Source organism: Symphalangus syndactylus, chromosome 12 (genome assembly GCF_028878055.3).
Source record: "Symphalangus syndactylus isolate Jambi chromosome 12, NHGRI_mSymSyn1-v2.1_pri, whole genome shotgun sequence".
NCBI classification, from domain to species: Eukaryota; Metazoa; Chordata; class Mammalia; order Primates; family Hylobatidae; genus Symphalangus; species Symphalangus syndactylus.
Genome location: NC_072441.2, coordinates 54,425,404 through 54,442,969, shown reverse-complemented (window position 1 = coordinate 54,442,969; position 17,566 = coordinate 54,425,404). Strand labels below are relative to the sequence as shown.

Sequence of the window (17,566 nt, the reverse complement as noted above, 5' to 3'; positions counted from 1 at the left end):
CAGATCCTCCACTTCCACAGGTACTCATTCCAAAACTGACCAGACACCAGACTGAGACAACTGGTCTAGTAAATTAGTAAGTTCTCTATTGCTCCCCTCCCATTTCACAATTACCACTTCAGCCACTTGACAAAAGAAAAGCATGTAATGCACCCATAGAAAACACTACTATGGTAAACTGTGCCAGAGTTTGAAAATCACTGGAGTAGAAAAAAAAAAAAAAAGAAAAATGAAAAGACAATTTGAAATATTGGTATCTGGTAAGCCTTTAATAAAAGCCTTTGCTCATAAACCTGAGGTATAGTTTTACGGCTTCCCTGTTTTATGTAATTCCTATTAAGGGCAAAGAGTGGTATTAGGAACAAGGTATTCTGGCCCATATTAGGAATGTTCTGAGTTGAGACATATTGTAAAGTGGGATGACTAAAGTAATGATAGGTTTAGTAATAATCCCTCTTCTATTGTCCCCCAGATACTGACAAAGAACATTATCACTCCTGAGAGAAGTCCCAAGAAACCTTTGTCAAACAATAGTAACAACCTGTATCTCTTTAATGTCATTTATTTACACAATATCCAGACCTTAAAATAAATCTATTAATTTTTTTTAGAGGAAAGCTGGGAGTATTGGTTAAAAAACAATAAACAGCTTGAACAATTCCAAGCCATCATCAAAGTTGGCTTTAAAAACCTCATATTATAAAGTATTGTTGCTCACTATGATAGTTAAGAAATCACATTTGATAGTGATTATTCCAGTGTATAAGTGATAGCCAAAAATAAGTTAGACACCAAGTCTATCACTACAGCTCCATTCCCTATTCCAACACCACTCTGCTTCATAAAATGCATAAAATGGCAGAAGACACACTTCACCAGATTGTAGCAAAAATCGTAAAGAACTAGTTTTGGTTTCTGAAAAGTTTAAACTGGCTTGCATAAAGCACTGGATGTAACTATTAGAAACATACTAGAATTCACACCTATAAAAAGCACTATGTGAGGAATGCAGGTTTTGATGCAGTCAAAAGACGGTTGTTATTTGTGTAACTGAAAAATGAAGCAAGACTTTTGCTGACAGAAAGAACTTTCTCTGAAAGTATGATTTGACTGATTGGGTTGACAATGAAGGCTAGTTTTGACAATTAGGTTATATAGAGGGTATTTCTAAAAATAAATGAGCTAAATTTGTAGTGGGAAGGCTTTGATTAGCATATATTAAACACAAATAGTTTGAACCTTCAAATATGAGCTAAAAATAGAAAATCGTGGCACTGATTTTTTTTTCTTTTTGTGGGACAGAGTCTTGGTCTGTCACCCAGGCTGCAGTGCAGTGGCAGTGGCATGATCACGACTCACTGCAGCCTCGACTTCCCAAGCTCAAGTGATCCTCCCACAGATGTTTTGAATTATTGACACAAATTTGCAATTGAGCAGTTTCTTACATGGGTACATAGTATGTCTGTAGGTAGTAATAGCAGATTTGTATTTGCTTTTAACATTGATTTATTTCTCAGCAATACTGAGAAGGTAAATAAATTATAAGAACATGTAAAATGCTAAGCAAAAATGAAGAGATACACAAGCATTCCTACATACATTGATATATATATATATAGATATTGATATAGATACAGATAATCTATGTGTATCCTCACTAGATGTGTTCTGCTTCTTCCATTTACACAAAGAGATAGTTTAAATAGTTTCTTAGGAAAATATTATATCTCCACACCTTAAGAAGATGTAACCTCTGACTTCCTTATTCTTTTTACCATAATATGAAAATATCTAAGTGGTTTACATGGATAATAGAGCAAAGAAAAGATGACAGTCCTATATTCTTATAGTTCATAACCTAAATGGCCCCTTATTGCCTTCTCTAAGTCTGCAATATTTAATTTCTACTTTCTGGCAATCTCTGTTCTCAGGTCCTGATAACTTCCTGTCTCTATATCATTGAAGTAGGCTATATTCTGAGAATTCTTCCTTTCCATTATTAGCCTTGGCTTTTAACATGCTAAAGGTATCATGTGTAAACACTCCATGAAGTGGTACTTATTTGTACAACCATGAAAATTAGAATAAAGTCAAAAATCCACACTTGAGAAAACAGAGGGATCCAGAAACTTGAGTGTCACAAAGCCAGAACTATAAGTCAAACCTTCTGAATCTCAATCTAGGTCACCAAAATTCCACAAATATTACTGTGCACAAAGCACAATGATACAAAGCTGAACAAGACTCAGTCCTATGCTCATGTACTGGTATGTATACCTATGTATACAGAGATACACTATGTCACCATTTAAGAAAACAATAACTTGATAAATTTAAAGGTAAAAACAAATAGTTTAGAAATGGAAGAAAAGGCTCCATGGAAGAAACAGTATTAGAACTGAACCTTAAAGAATTGTTAGGACATGCCTCCCGCAAAGACTTGGAACCAATGCAAAGGTCCAACAATGATAGACTGGATTAAGAAAATGTGGCACATATACACCATGGAATACTATGCAGCCATAAAAAAGGATGAGTTCATGTCCTTTGTAGGGACATGGATGAAGCTGGAAACCATCATTCTCAGCAAACTATCGCAAGGACAAAAAACCAAACACCACATGTTCTCACTCACAGGTGGGAATTGAACAATGAGAACACTTGGACACAGGAAGGGGAACATCACACACTGGGGCCTGTAGTAGGGTCGGGGGAGTGGGGAGGGATGGCATTAGGAGATATACCTAATGTAAATGACGAGTTAATGGGTGCAGCACACCAACATGGCACATGTATACATATGTAACAAACCTGCACCTTGTGCACATGTACCCTAGAACTTAAAGTATAATAAAAATATATATTAAAAAAAAAGAATTGTTAGGACAATGATGGGAATCATGAGGAAGAAAGACATTCAAGATGAGAATACTATGAGCAAAGGTACAGGGGCAGCAAAGTATACAGAGTATCCTCCATAAATAACAAGTGATAAAGCTAAAAAAAATTGTGGTGGCCAGGTGCGGTGGCTCACACCTGTAATCCCAGCACTTTGGGAGGCCGAGGCAGGCAGATCACGAGGTCAGGAGATCAAAACCATCCTGGCCAACATGGTGAAAACCCATCTCTACTAAAAATACAAAAATTAGCTGGGTGTGGTGGTGCATGCCTGTAATCCCAGCTACTCGGGAGGCTGAGGCAGAAGAATCCCCTGAACCAGGGAGGCAGAGCTTGCAGTGAGCTGAGATTGCGCCACAGCACTCTAGCCTAGCGACAGAGCGAGACTCTATCTCAAAAAAAAAAAAAAACAAAAAGAAAAGAACAGAAAAAGAGTGGTATAATATATACAAACTGCTATGGAAAATAACTGGCTGAAAGAGAGGTTGGGGCAGATAACAGAGCTCTTTAACCATAAGATTTATTCTGTAAACAGAGATAAGACATCAACAATTTTAGAAGAGGGGGCCCTTGATTAAATTACCATCTATACTGTACCTTGTTCATTTTTATAGTCTAGCTCTGTATTGTTTTTATTTGTGTATAGGTTTCTCTCTCTCATATTACTTGGTGAGATCTTTGTATTCCACTTCTCTAGAACACTCTAACACGCTCCCAGTAAGTTTCCTTAAATAAACCTACACAAACCAAGCAATCCCATATCAAACAATGATAAGGCATAAATAAAAAGTAAAAAGTGTTGACTTGATTTTTAACCACAGACCAACACATATACACCATCATTAGATTTTAAATTACTACCAACATATATATCTAGTTATATTACACCACTGACATTTCCATTTTTCATGCTTTGTAATAGAAATATCAGTTGCAAACCACAAAAAGTCCATATTAAGCAGTTTCTTATTTATTTATTTGTTTGTTTGTTTATTTATTTATTTATTTTTGAGACAGTCTTGCTCTGTCTCCCAGGCTGAAGTGCAGTGGCGCAATCTCGGCTCACTGAAACCTCCACCTCCCGGGTTCAAGTGATTCTCCTGCCTCAGCCTCCCAAGTAGCTGGGATTACAGATGTGTGCCACCACACCTGGCTAATTTTTGTATTTTTAGTAGAGATGGGGTTTCACCATGTTGGCCAGGTTCATCTCAAACTCCTGACCTCAGGTGATCTGCCCGCCTCAGCCTCCCAAAGTGCTCGGATTACAGGCGTGAGCAACCGCGCCCGGCCATTAAGCAGTTTCTTATGGGACTAACCATTCTAAAACTTTTGTGGAAAAGGAATAACACTCTGATTTTTAAATTTCTTCCTTCATTTTAGGTTTTATACTCCAATAAAGTCAATGATGAAACATACAGCATTTCTTAGAAAAACTACAGTTCAAATATAGCAACAACAAAAATGGTAGGGTTAAATTAAAAGCAGAAATAGCACACTCTGGTGTTTGTACACAGCTCTTCTTATTTGACATTTTGAGGAGTTTTTGGATTTAGGGTAAAGGAAAAAATAATACTATGCTTGATGTTTAAAAAGAAACCAAATACATTTCAACAATGAATTCCTGAATAACTCTGATTGGAAGATGGTATCTCAGAAGACTTTAACTCCAATTTACAAATCCAGTTTACAAATAGACTCCTAATTTACAAATTGGTTGTATTTTAAGGTATTTTTAAGTTGGCTGTTTAAAAACCACCAATTTCCCACAAGAAACAATGCAAAAAGCAGTTAGGTTCTACAGTGAATATTTTAATAAGAGCACAGTACTAAACTCTGGTACTAAACTCTGGTAACGGAACAGTAAAAATTAAAAAAAATATATTCAGTGAGTTTCAAATAAAAGCATGGAAAATAAAATCCAGTATGCAATCCTATAACCAAAAACCCTGCTCCCTCTTCATTGGCCAGGAGATAACCTTATCTCTAATACTAGCAGTTACAACCCTTTGGAGGCATTGACAGTTAAGGCATATTTACGAATTGTGCATGTGTGTGTTTATGTGTGTAGTAATGTAATGGCAGAGAGAGGAAACGAGTGGAGATTTTGCTTAAGTCAGGAATTTTTTTTAATATATTTAATGGTGGTTTATTGGTAGTTGTACTGAATTAATACCTGATACTGTATCCTCAGATCCTAAGAAAGTGTTGAGGACAAAGCAGATGTTTCAATAAAAACTACTGAATTTTTGCTAAATGATATTCTTACATAATTAGGTTCTCAAGTTCAAAATTCTGTTTACCATTACTATGCTCATTGTGTTCTTTCCAGTATTATAAAACCCTCTGCCAGCATTTCTTAACTAGGGCTTCTCATCTGAACCAATGAACACAGAAAATGATCTTAGCCGACTATTTCTCAATTCCCCCAAGGATAATACATAACTGTACTTATCTAGATACATAGGTAAGAAGTTAATAATTCCATACAAATTGAGGCTTTATAGTATTAGGGTGTTCTTTTCCAATTGAGAAAGGCTGTTAGACTAATCAGTTTTTATAAATGTTCTTGCTATGATGGTTTTATGTATGATTAAAGAATACACTAACTATGCAATAATGTTCCCATATGTTCAATTTTACAATATAGGCACATATACAAGCAGCAAGTTAAAATCTTGGCAACTGTTTACCTTTATCTTAGTCCCCAAAAGTAATAGTTCACAAATTATAACCACTTGAAAGGCAAACCACAAAGGAAATTGTTAGGGAACACCCAAAAACAATTTTGAAAAAAGTAAAATCTCCAGAATTTGTCATACGGTAACTTTCTACATATAAAAAAAAAAAATGCTTACTTTTTACTTAATACAGGCCACAAATTTGTTCTATTCAACTCTTTCCATTTAAATATGAAATCAACAACATTTATCAAAATCCGTAAAGGGTCTAAATCCTATATTCATGAACAATGATGATCTCTTATAATTTAGAATTTCAAGTTTATAATTTTGTTTCCATTAGTATATATTCTATTTCATACAGACCATTATTTATCATTTCTAAAGTCTGTACCTTAGTTTGCCTCTAAAAATTTGTTTCCTCTAAAATTAAGCTGCTATTTTAAAACTTTTTAGACTTAACAAAAAGACTTTCTTTTGGTTAAAAAGCTTTTCTTTGTACTTACAAATGATTTTATGATATGTATATGTAAAACAAAGTACCACAAGATGGTAACTGGTGAGTTGCAGAAAATTGATTTTTAAGAAAAATCTAGCAAGGCTTCAGAAATACCACAACAGTAACAAAATGTATTTCTATCTCCTGCTTAGTTTTATAATTATCCATCATGCATAGGTAACCCTTTCATTTAAGTGAACAACAAAAAAAAATCAAGCTACGGATCTATGTAAATTGCCTCATTTCTAAACTGCAGTGAGATTCAAAGCTACAATTAATTGTTCAGATTTCTGCATTCTAAGTTATGAATTCATCTTCTATCCCAACTCACCAGTTACCAGGGAAAAAAGGAGCAGAACTACTCTGAAAGCTCTTATAGGAACCATATTTTCAGAAAATAAAAAATCACACTCTTACATTATATTCATTCTCCTGTTTTTCACTGGGAAACAAAATTCATCACAATACAACTCGGTTTTACCCCAAAATTTATTATCACCCTTTGTCTGTGTAGAAAGTGTTGGAAAAAAAAAAAAACAACTTGTCTTTTTCTAAGAAATCACTTACACTGTGGAAGTGAAAATGGAACACTGGGCAACCTAGAAGGGACAGACATATATTTCCATGGCACGTTTTCAACTGAGCAACAGCAGACCCAGAGAATTTATAAGAAGTGCCACTATTTCTCTTGCTATTGATGAACTACAAATACTGAATACATAAAAATCAATGGTAGGGAAAAATACTTCTTTATATTCTATTTAGTTGATTTTTTAAGAGTTTTCACTATTTCCTAAAATCAGGCAAATTTTTACCAATTTGAAAAACATCTCAGAGTGATCTCCTTGCAAATAGTTCATTATCAGGTGTATATTTAAATAAATTCAGTTTGTTTTCTTTTTCAAATGAAAAGAAGGCTGAACTAGAATTTCTTTATTTTGTACTTTGGAGCTACTTTTTAACTGACTTCCATTAAAAAACTTATGCTTTTTTAAGGTCTAAGTAAAAAATGTTACCATAGAGAAATTAGGCAAGAGATGTAATTTTAAAATTACACTACCCAGAGAGAGCCAATTAACATTCTGGGAAATATATTCTCTCTATATATGAATGCTAATTGGGATCTGGTGTGTCCGCGCGCGCACACACACACACACACACACACACACTCTATCTCTCTCTATATATATGTAGTTTCTCCCTCATACATGTAAAGATAAATGCATAGTTTAGACACAGACCTTTTACAAGAATTTCTCTTATGTGTTGCTCTGTACCTTGTTGTCATTTATTACCATTGAATCTAAGCCTTTGCTGACAACTTAGTCATCCAAAACTTAATATTGACTTAAAGTAATGACTATACTATTACCTTTCATCTGAAACCTGTGAATGCTCTCTGACGCTGACTAAGCTTAACAATCTACATATAGTAGAAGTTCAATAATTTAAAATATGCCTAAAAATGATTGCAAAGAAATACTGCTAACAGTGGTTATGTGACCTCTGCATGTTGTGATCCTAGCTTTTCTTTACTTCATATGCTTTCCAGTATTTTCAAAATCTCCTACCATGATCATATTTTATAATCAGAAAACTATTAAAAATTTTCTTACAAAGAATATGTCATATGCATAATACAAACAAAAATATTATGAAAAACAAAATAAAATAAAACAAAAGAATCTCAGAATAAAAGAAAAAACCCAAAAGAAAACTCACAAAAATACTAACAGGGGTCTCTTACGGTAATTTTTCCTTATCTTTTTCTATATTTTACCAAGTTTCTTTGTCAACATAATTATTTCCATAATTTAAAAAACTACTTTTAAATATGCAATTTCATTAAATCCTCAGCTTCTTCTTTAAATAGCCACATAGCATGTTCATGCTCTACCTGAAAACTGACCACCAATGGAAGGCACTGTCTTCCCTAGAACACTATTAAGAAGTGCCGTTTTCTCTCCTACACTCCAGTAGTGTTGGGGCTTGTGGTGAGGCAGATGTCCTTCTTGCTTGTCACTACCACTATTTATCACAGTTCCTACTACTTCTTCCCTACAGCACAATTTCCTTAAGGCCCGTGCCATTAGATCATTCACCCTCTACCCATCTTGATTACCAGGGTTACAATTCCTGATTGTCCCCCTTCAGTCACTGAAAAATTTGGTAATGGGCTTTATTATCTTTCCACCTCTACTCTTCTCATTATTCTTGATTTAAATTATCCATGTGGGCAATCCACCCAACATCGGGTCTGTATATGCTAAGCTTATCTTCTGCCCTTATAATCACACTTTAAGCCTTAAGATCTCAATTCCAAGCATCTCATAACCTGAACAACCCTTCCCATTTCTGGATCAATTCCCCTAATACCCCTGCTCTTAATACTTCTTCCCAAACAGGGAAGATAGGGTCAGTGGATTAGACTGACCCTATCTTAGGCCACTAAGTGGATTAGACCACTGAACCTAACACCTTTTTTTAAAGCATGTATCAATTACCTTTATATCTTAACTTCTCACCACTCTAATCCCTGCCTTGCCCCTTTCTCACTGTCAGTACTCACCTGACAAAACCCCAAACCTGTTAAATCCAACTCTCTGTCTATTCCATACCTCTTACCAAGTAGCTGAACAAGACTGAAGAAAAACATACAACTATTCTGGTTGTTTGCACTTTAAATTCATGACCACAAACCTCAAAGTGGGCCCTCTGTGCTGCCAGGCAATCACACTGCTCTCCTTTACAGTGAAAGGCTTTGAAAAGGAGTTGACTTAGTTGCTATCTCCATTTCCTCCCCTCCCATTCTCTCTTGAAGCTACTCTGTCTGATCAGGCTTTCATTCTCATCACTCTTCTTAGTCCCAGCGCATTTAGCAGAGTTGATTAGTCCTTCCTGTTTAACAGGTTTCTCTACAAGGCTTCTAAAACAACATATGGTTGTATCTTTCTTTCCACCTCACTGGTCATTCCACTTTACTCTTCTTGGTTGCACCTGCCTCCTGACCACTCCCAGGGCTCAGTTCTCAGGCCTCCCCTCCTCTATCAATACTCGGTCTCAGAGCAAACTGTCTATTAAATATCGCTTTAAATAACATATATATCTGATGACATCCAAATTTCTATCTTCCACCCCAACCTGCTCCATGAACTCTAGAGATGCAGATATATAAACATGTATCTACCACTCTCTGCCCTGCTCATTGCGCTCCAGTAACACTGCCCTTCTTGTCATCCTTGTATCTGGCATGCTCCTCCCTCTGTTTATACTTGAAGTTCCCTCACCAGGGATATTCTTCCTCTGAACAGTCCCATGTCCCTCTCCTCCACTTAGTCTCTGCTCCAATATTACCCTATGCAGAAGACTTTCCAAGCCCTTCTAAAATAGCATCTTAGCCTACCCTATGGCATTTTTCACCAACTGACAGTCCATTATCTATTCGCATGTTCATTTGCTTTACTGACTGTCTCCCTATTAAAATGTAAGCTCCATGAGGGTAGGCTCTTTGCCCATGTTGTTCACTGCCTGGCACAGAGTGGGTAGTAAAACATTTGTTGAATTTTAAGATACATGAAACTTTTCTGTTATCTTCAAAGGGTGGGATTATGAGAACCTTTCAATAGGTAAGTTATACATTTCAGTAATGTTTAAAATTTTTACAATAAGAATGCTAATATAGTTTAGATATGTGTGCCTGCCCAAAACTCATGCTGAATTGTAATCCCCAGTGCTGGAGGTAGGGCCTGGTGGAGGTGTTTGGATTGTGGGGACGGATCCCTCATGGCTTGGTGCTGTCTTCACAATAGTTAGTGAGTTATTTCAAGATTTAGTCATTTTTTTTTCTCCCTCTCTTTCACCATGCTACATGCCTGCTCCGCCTAAGCTTCCTGAGGCCTCCCCAGGAGCTAAGCAGATGCCAGCACTATGCTTTCTGTAAAGCCTACGGAACTGTGAGCCAATAAAACCTCTCTTCTTTATAGACTACCCAGTCTCAGGTATATCTTTACAGCAATGCAAAGTATTACTCTGGTTATCAGAAAAACAAGAGCAAATAATAAAAATATTAAAGCTTAACAATAACAAAAAGGAATCCAATTATATGACCTGAAACTATGTATTTATGTAAGTTACACAGAAGTTTATAAGTAGGTCAGTAGGACCTAGACAAGGATGACAAGTAAGTTTTACCTTGGAAACCAACTGTAGTTGGCTGGTTGTGGTTGCTTGAAGCACTATATTGAAAGGGCCCCTGAAGCTAAATCAGTTTTAGCAGGCAGGAGTACCATACTGAGGGATATTTTCCAGGAAAACAGAAGGGGTGGGAATTGTGGCATTCACGCTAGATGAATTCCAATGCCAGATGAATACCACTCCAAGACTTTAAATCCAGGTGTGGACTATTTTCAACCCTTTCTGTTCAGTTGGCTGCTTCCAAGAATGCCTATTTGTACACTCTTTGTCTATTTGAACTCTCCATATCAATGTCTGAGAGATCTCAAACTTACATCCAAAACAGAACTTTTGATCTACAGTCCTCTTTAAAAACAAAAACATTACCTTTCTCCCAGTCCCCTCTCTTTTAGTAATGACACCTCATTCACTCAGTTGCCCAGATTAAAAACTCTAGAAACTATCCTTAATTCCCCTCTTTCACTCAACCCTGACCCATACATTTATATTCTCAAGCAAATCTTGTTAGCTGTACCCCAAAGCATTTTCTAACTTTTCTGTGTCTCTCCATTCCTAAGGTTAGTACCTAAGACCAAGCCACCATGGCCTCTTACCTGGTCCACTTTAAATAACAGCCTTCTAGCTGGTCTGCCTGTTCTCACTTGTGCCCCCTTATAATCTATTATCCACAAAGCAGCCAAAATCATTTTTTAAAACGAATATCCTTACTGTGTCCCATTGCACTTGGAATAAAATCCAAACTCCTAACCCTAGGTAGTCTTCCCCGGACTATTTCTCCAACTTTATTTCAAACCACTCTCCTCTTACTCCCTACGCTTCAGCCATGCTGACCTCCTTTCAATATCAAAGCTGCTTTCACCACAAGGCTTTTCTACCAACTGATCCCTAGACTAGAATGTTCTTCCTCTGACAAGCTTTTCCTACAACAATAAGATCTCAGGTTAAAGGCCTCTTCTTCAGAAGTCTTCCAGATCTACTCAATTTAAAGTGGCAACGCAGTCACTATCACATAATCCTATTTTAAATCTACACAATACAAATAACTATTTGGCATTTGAGGAGTCTAATTTATTAATTTGTTTGTTGTCTCACTCTCCTATTATAGGATCAAGACAGTGAAGATCTTGTCTAAGATTAAGTAGGTGAGAGGGCCTGCTTAATAAATATTTGGTGAAGATGATTTGTGCGGTTTTCTTAATGTGTGTTATATTCAGTAAAACAAGTTTTCTTTGTGTTTCTGTGTATGTTTATTTATTTATACTAGAGGAATAAATGATTGAGAACAGAACTAAGTAAGAATTCCCAATTTGGAATTAAAGTAATTCTCTGAGGTTGAAAAAAAAGCCACAAATTTATTTTGATTCAAATCAAAGTGTACCAATTTTTTTTTTTTTTTTTTTTTTTTTTTTTGGCCAGGGAAAATTAGGTGCTGACTTTAAAACAATGAAAAAACAATTTGCCCTAATGGAGCTCGAGGGCAATAACAAACAGGCTATGGTAAGTAAATGCCATGAAAAGGGTACTACAGTAGAAGGTGCTATACGTACAATCAACCCAGCCTGGGAGGTAGAGAATCAGGAAATGCTTCCCAAAGAAATGCCATGTAAACTGAATCTGATCTAAAGGATGAGTAATTGTGATACATACACATGTGCTGGTGGGAAGGGGTGGAGGATGTGGCAAGAAAGCCATGAAGTATAAGAGTATTTTGAACAGAGGAAACATGAGCAAAGCCCAGAAGCTGATAACATACTCAGGGAACTAAAACTAACTTACTGTGGCTGAAGAGCAAAGCATGAATTGAGCAGTACTGAGAGAGACCAGAGGTCAACAAGGTTAATATATCATGAAGCCTGTTAAGGAGTTCAGACTCTATCCTAAGGGTAAGAGTCATTAAAAGATTTAAATAATTTTATATGTAATATAATCCTTATTAACAAAAGATAATTTTAGCCAATGTGATGTGTTTAGAGGGAGACAGAAAGGTCAACCTGGAGATTGTTACAGTTTTCCAGGCAAGACATAATTGTAGCCAGAATTAGAATAGTAAGAGTGGAGACAAAAGTGAATATTAAAATCCTAGTCTAAGTATTAGAAGCAGTTAAGTGAACACTAAAAGCACAAATAAACAGGTATAGTTGTAACAGTGAATAAATTACCAAAAGTCAGATTTCACAGAATATGGGACATCTAAGCTGAAATTTCAACAAGGTACAGTAAGATTTCCAAAGAAGAAGAAAAGGCATTTCAAACTTTATGAAATCCTTTTATTTTCCTTTTCATATAGAGACAGGATCTCACTCTGTCACCCAGGCCGGAATGCAGTGGCACCATCATAGCTATCTGCATCCTCAAACTCCTGGGCTCAAGAGATCCTCCTGCCTCAGCATCCCAAGTAGCTGCAACTATAGGTACACAACCACCATGCCCAGCTAATTTTTAAATTTTTTGTAGAAACATGGTTTCACCATGTTGCCCAGGCTGGTCTTATACTCCTGGCCTCAAACAATCCTCCTGTCTCAGCCTCCCAAAATGCTGGAATTATAGTTGTAAGCCACTGTGCTGAGCCTGTAACAGACTTTTATATAGCAGAGTTATTTCCCTGTTCAAATAATTTGAGAAAATTAAAAAATAATCTGTATGTTTAAAATGTATATCCTATTTTTTTAGGCAGAAACTTTAAAAAAATCTCCATTTATGACTCACATTATGATTTCATCATACCTTATTAAATCTATTCTGATAAACTACGAGCTATAAAAATCTTGAGTCTGGCCTCTAGCAGATCTTTGTTATCATTACAAAAAAGTTTTCCTGACAGTAAAATCACAATGAAAAAATAAAAACAGTCCAGTCAAGACATACACAGTGTATATGTAAATTTTTAAATAACTGAAGACTTTAAAATGGAACATAATGTCTTATCATTATGATAAAAATTAGACCAATAATAAAATGTATCTCAGGATGAGTTAAACTTAAAAGATAACAACTGTACAATCTAATTCAGCAAATATTTATTGAGAATGTATACACCTACACACATTTATCTTTCCACATACATTGTGCCTATAGTAGGAAACAGAAAGATAAAGAGCTAGGAGGCAGATGCTTCCTCAAGAATTTTGTAAGCCAGATGGGAAGACAGACATAATTCATTTCAGGTCGCATTTTTACAAGACTTCTACAATGATAATGTGACTTTATGAATAAAAATGGTTCTAGCAGAGGAGTCTTTGGTATTCTTTTGCATTTAATAATGTAAGATGCAGATGTCAAAGGATTAATACACTAACTATAGTGAATATATTTTATATTTCCATTATTTTACTCTATACATGTAATGTTGGATTCAAGAAAATTACTACTGATTTGAATTATGACCAAAAAGTTTAACTGCCAAATATCAAAAAGAAACATCAAACTCAGATAAAAAATACATGGCAAACACAGAAAACATATGAAGATGAAAAGAGTATCTGGCCGAGTGCGGTGGCTCATGCCTGTAATCCCGGCACTTTGGGAGGCTGAGGCGGGTGGATCACCTGAGGTCAAGAGTTTGAGATCAGCCTGGCCAACATGGTGAAACCCCATCTCTATTAAAAATACAAAAATTAGCTGGGCGCTAATGTACAGCTGGTTGCAGGTGTCTGTAATCCCAGCTACTTGGGAGCTGATGCAGGAGAATTGCTTGAACCCAGGAGGCAGAGATGGCTATGAGCCGAGACAGTGCCACTGCACTCCAGCCTGGGTGACAGAGCGAGACTCTGTCTCAAAAAAAAAAAAAAAAAAAAAAAAAAAGCAAGCAAAGGAAAACCAACATAATTATTTGTATTTTAGACCTATATTTAAGTAACATATTTCTCTCTTAGTCTTACTTTAATACTTGAAAGTAACAATAACACTTACCTTACAACTATAAGAATGGCTATAAGAATTGAACAGATAGGATCTGCTATCATCAGACCAAAATTTTGCATCATGATGGCAGAAGCAATTACACCAATACTTCCAAGTGTATCTGCTAGGATATGTAAAAATACACCTAGAAATAAACCATAATAAAAATCAAAACAATGTTTTGGTTAATTTAAAATACGAATATATCCTGGAGCTATACTCTTAATTTTATATATAAAAAACTAGATATCAACTTCAAAAATAAGTAAGCATGTATACTCACTATTTAGTAACCATGTAATAGTACATTTATGAATTAAAATCATTTTTTCTGTTTCAAATCAACAGGGGTTGAAATATCTGACTGGTAAATTGTACTTTTTCTTAATGATATAAATGAGTAGAGAAGCAAGTTGATTTTAAAAATTGCTTGTGAACATTCACCTCTGGCTAAAAGGGGTCCAAAAGTCAGTAATTTGTTATGGGACGGAAACTGCATTCATTAGGCTAAAAGAACTGGTCAAGAAAACATTTTAACTATAGATATACGTACATACAGAGCCCTCTGCTGGTGATTACAATTATTACCATTTGGGACTACAATTTCCCATAAACCATAATTCTACTTATCCTGTTACACTTATTAATTATCCTAAAAGCTCTATCTAAATTGGTTACATACTACACTCAGAGGTGATGTGAAAGCAGGCACTGATTTGGATATTTTTAAATAAATATAAAATACATGTTGAACTTTCAATAATTAAATATTAAATTGTAGGATACTGATGTTATACTGATATTCTAAGAACTTAGACATAATAACATTTAGTAAGTCAAAGTTGCCCAGAAAACCATTTAAAATGTCAAGAAGTAAGATTTATGTACAATACTTTCTGAAAAAACTCAACTAAGACAAATTATTCAACGTTTAGATCTTTAATACAAAATTTCTATACCGCAAAACATTCTTTTAAACTTCAACCATGTCTTGCTAAAATAAGAACATTCTGTAATACCATCATCTGCCCTATCTGAAAAGAAATAGTTAATGCATAAAAAGCATGTATCTAGTTGACAAACACTTGATTTTTCTTTTTTAGTATTCACTGCACAATAAAGGGTAAACTGTAATTATTTTTAGGTATAGAAATACAAACTTAAACTCAAGAAATGTTCTCATAACTTAAAAATTTACTGCTAATGAGTCAAATCTTGTGTTCTGGGAAATTATACTTCATTTTATTTGCCACTGATGGAAATTTATATCAAATATTATATTAAATATAAATCATCCCTCACTACCTACATATAACTTTTCATTTATATACAGTTTAACTCTATTATTATAACTGTTCTTCAAAAAGAACAGTTCTTTAAGAACAACTCTCTTAAAAATTTTTCCAAAAGAAATAAATTTTGTCAGACATACTTATAGAATAAATATTTGGTTCCTATCATGTATTTCAAATAGCAGTGAATTAAATAGGTTAATAATGTTGGGGCCACTTTAACTTTTAAAACTACAACTGGAAAGAAAAAATACACATCGAAGCAGATTGAAGGTCCCTAACTACAAACTCTTATATATGATACATGCTTTTAAGCCTTTATATTCTTTAATCAGTGTTTTGGTAGAATAAAAAATGAAAATAACTCTAAACATGAAAGGAAAAAGAAAACAATGATTTGTTCTTGATTTTCCTTAGACTGGAAAGTCCCTGGCTACCATTTATTTGCTAACCTGAAAACTGGTTTTATTAGTAAGTGTCATTAAAACTACCTAAGGCCTTCTTACTACATAAACTGTTTAAGAAAAAAATCACTAAGAAAGAAATATAAACTAGGATGTTTAACTTATACAAAGTTAAAAGCCTTAGAAGATGTGGTAGGATACTGATAACCTAACCCCCCAAAACCTTAGTAAGCCAGGAGTCAAGATGTAGCAAATAACTGAAAAACGTAATTAATTCAAGTTTTTCATGTATGAGTATCTATCTACCTGGTCATTTTACAAGAAGTTTTAATGCCAGGTAGTTATCTCTGTTCTTCAGCTATTTACCAGGCTCTTCAGCCACCATAAATTGATAAATATTCAGAAAATATAAACTTATTTTCATAATAACTTATATAAAAGAATTAGGAAGGCAAATCTAACTTCCTTTCCTCCAACTTGTGATGACTTTCAAAATTAAATTCTTATTATCAAGGCTAATTTATAGTACTTGATATAGATGCATCATATATGCATGATTATATGTTATTTCAGCAAATGTTATTCTAAAACAATTCCATATATTTCGTAAATGGAAAACTTGTGATTGGAAGACACATTTAAGCCTTCTGAAAATAAATTTCTCAATATGAAGGAATATATTCACAGTGAAAAAATCAAAAACGAGAGTTATATAAAGAAACAGTGAAGAAAAACAGGTGCAGTTGAGATTAGATCAGAAGCCATTCAGAAAGTCAGACTGAAGTCAAAAGTTAATAAAGGCAAGTAGATAGCTGGGAATTAGGAAACCCTGACAATAAAGTCTAAATGGAAACTCAGAGCCAGAGACTGGTTCATAACCCACCCCCCGACCCACAAAAACAAAACAAAACAAAAAAAACTACTGTAATTCATAGACAGGATTGATTTTCTCTGGCTTGTAAAACTTTGTAATATACAATTTTACACAACATGTAAGCTCCTACAGGTATTAGCTATTGATGGCCTACAAATATGGTGGAGTTCTCACTTTGCATTAGATTTTTAGCTCTAAATTTTCCCACAACATAAAAACATATTAAATATTATTCTTGGAAAAACTATGTAATAATCCTGTAAAAGCAAACATACTCCTACAGACAGTCCTCAACTTAAAATGATCAACTTATGACTTTGGCTTCATGATGGTGTGAAAGCAGTATGCATTCAGTAGAAACTGTACTTCAGATTTTGAATTTTGATCTTTTCCTGGGCTGGCAATAATGTGCTATGATCATCTCTCATGATGCTGGGCAGCAACAGTAGGCGGCAGCTCCCAGTCAGCCATGCAATCACAAGGGTAAACAACTGATAATGTACTCTACAGTGGACTATATTAAATAAATTACATGAGATATTCAACACTTTATTATAAAATAGGCTTTGTGTTAGATGATTTTGCCCAACTGTAGGCTAATGCAAGCGTTCTGAGCACATTTAAGGTAGGCAAGGCAAAACTATGATGTTCAGTAAGTTAGGTGTATTAAATGCATTTTCAACCTACAGTATCTTCAATTTACCATGGGTTTATTAGGACACAACCCCACAGTAAATCAAGAAGCATCTATACAATGTTTATAGTCACAGGCGTGGGTATTACTTATATTTAAGCAGAATAGTTTCCGAATCTTTTTGAGATGTGAG

At 34.9% G+C, this 17,566-nt stretch overlaps 1 protein-coding gene across 2 annotated transcripts in view; it reads right to left on the bottom strand.

Annotated features, from left to right (window-relative positions):
- Positions 1–17,566, bottom strand: part of SLC30A7 (solute carrier family 30 member 7) — a 100,420-nt gene that overhangs the window by 60,423 nt on the left and 22,431 nt on the right. For both annotated transcript variants that reach the window (XR_010117494.1, XM_063625647.1), the window contains exon 8: positions 14,179–14,314. Coding sequence is in view for 1 of the 2 variants with exons in the window: in XM_063625647.1 (XP_063481717.1) it covers positions 14,179–14,314 (136 nt within the window). In the remaining variant the exon portion in view is untranslated. The remainder of the gene's footprint in view (positions 1–14,178; positions 14,315–17,566) is intronic.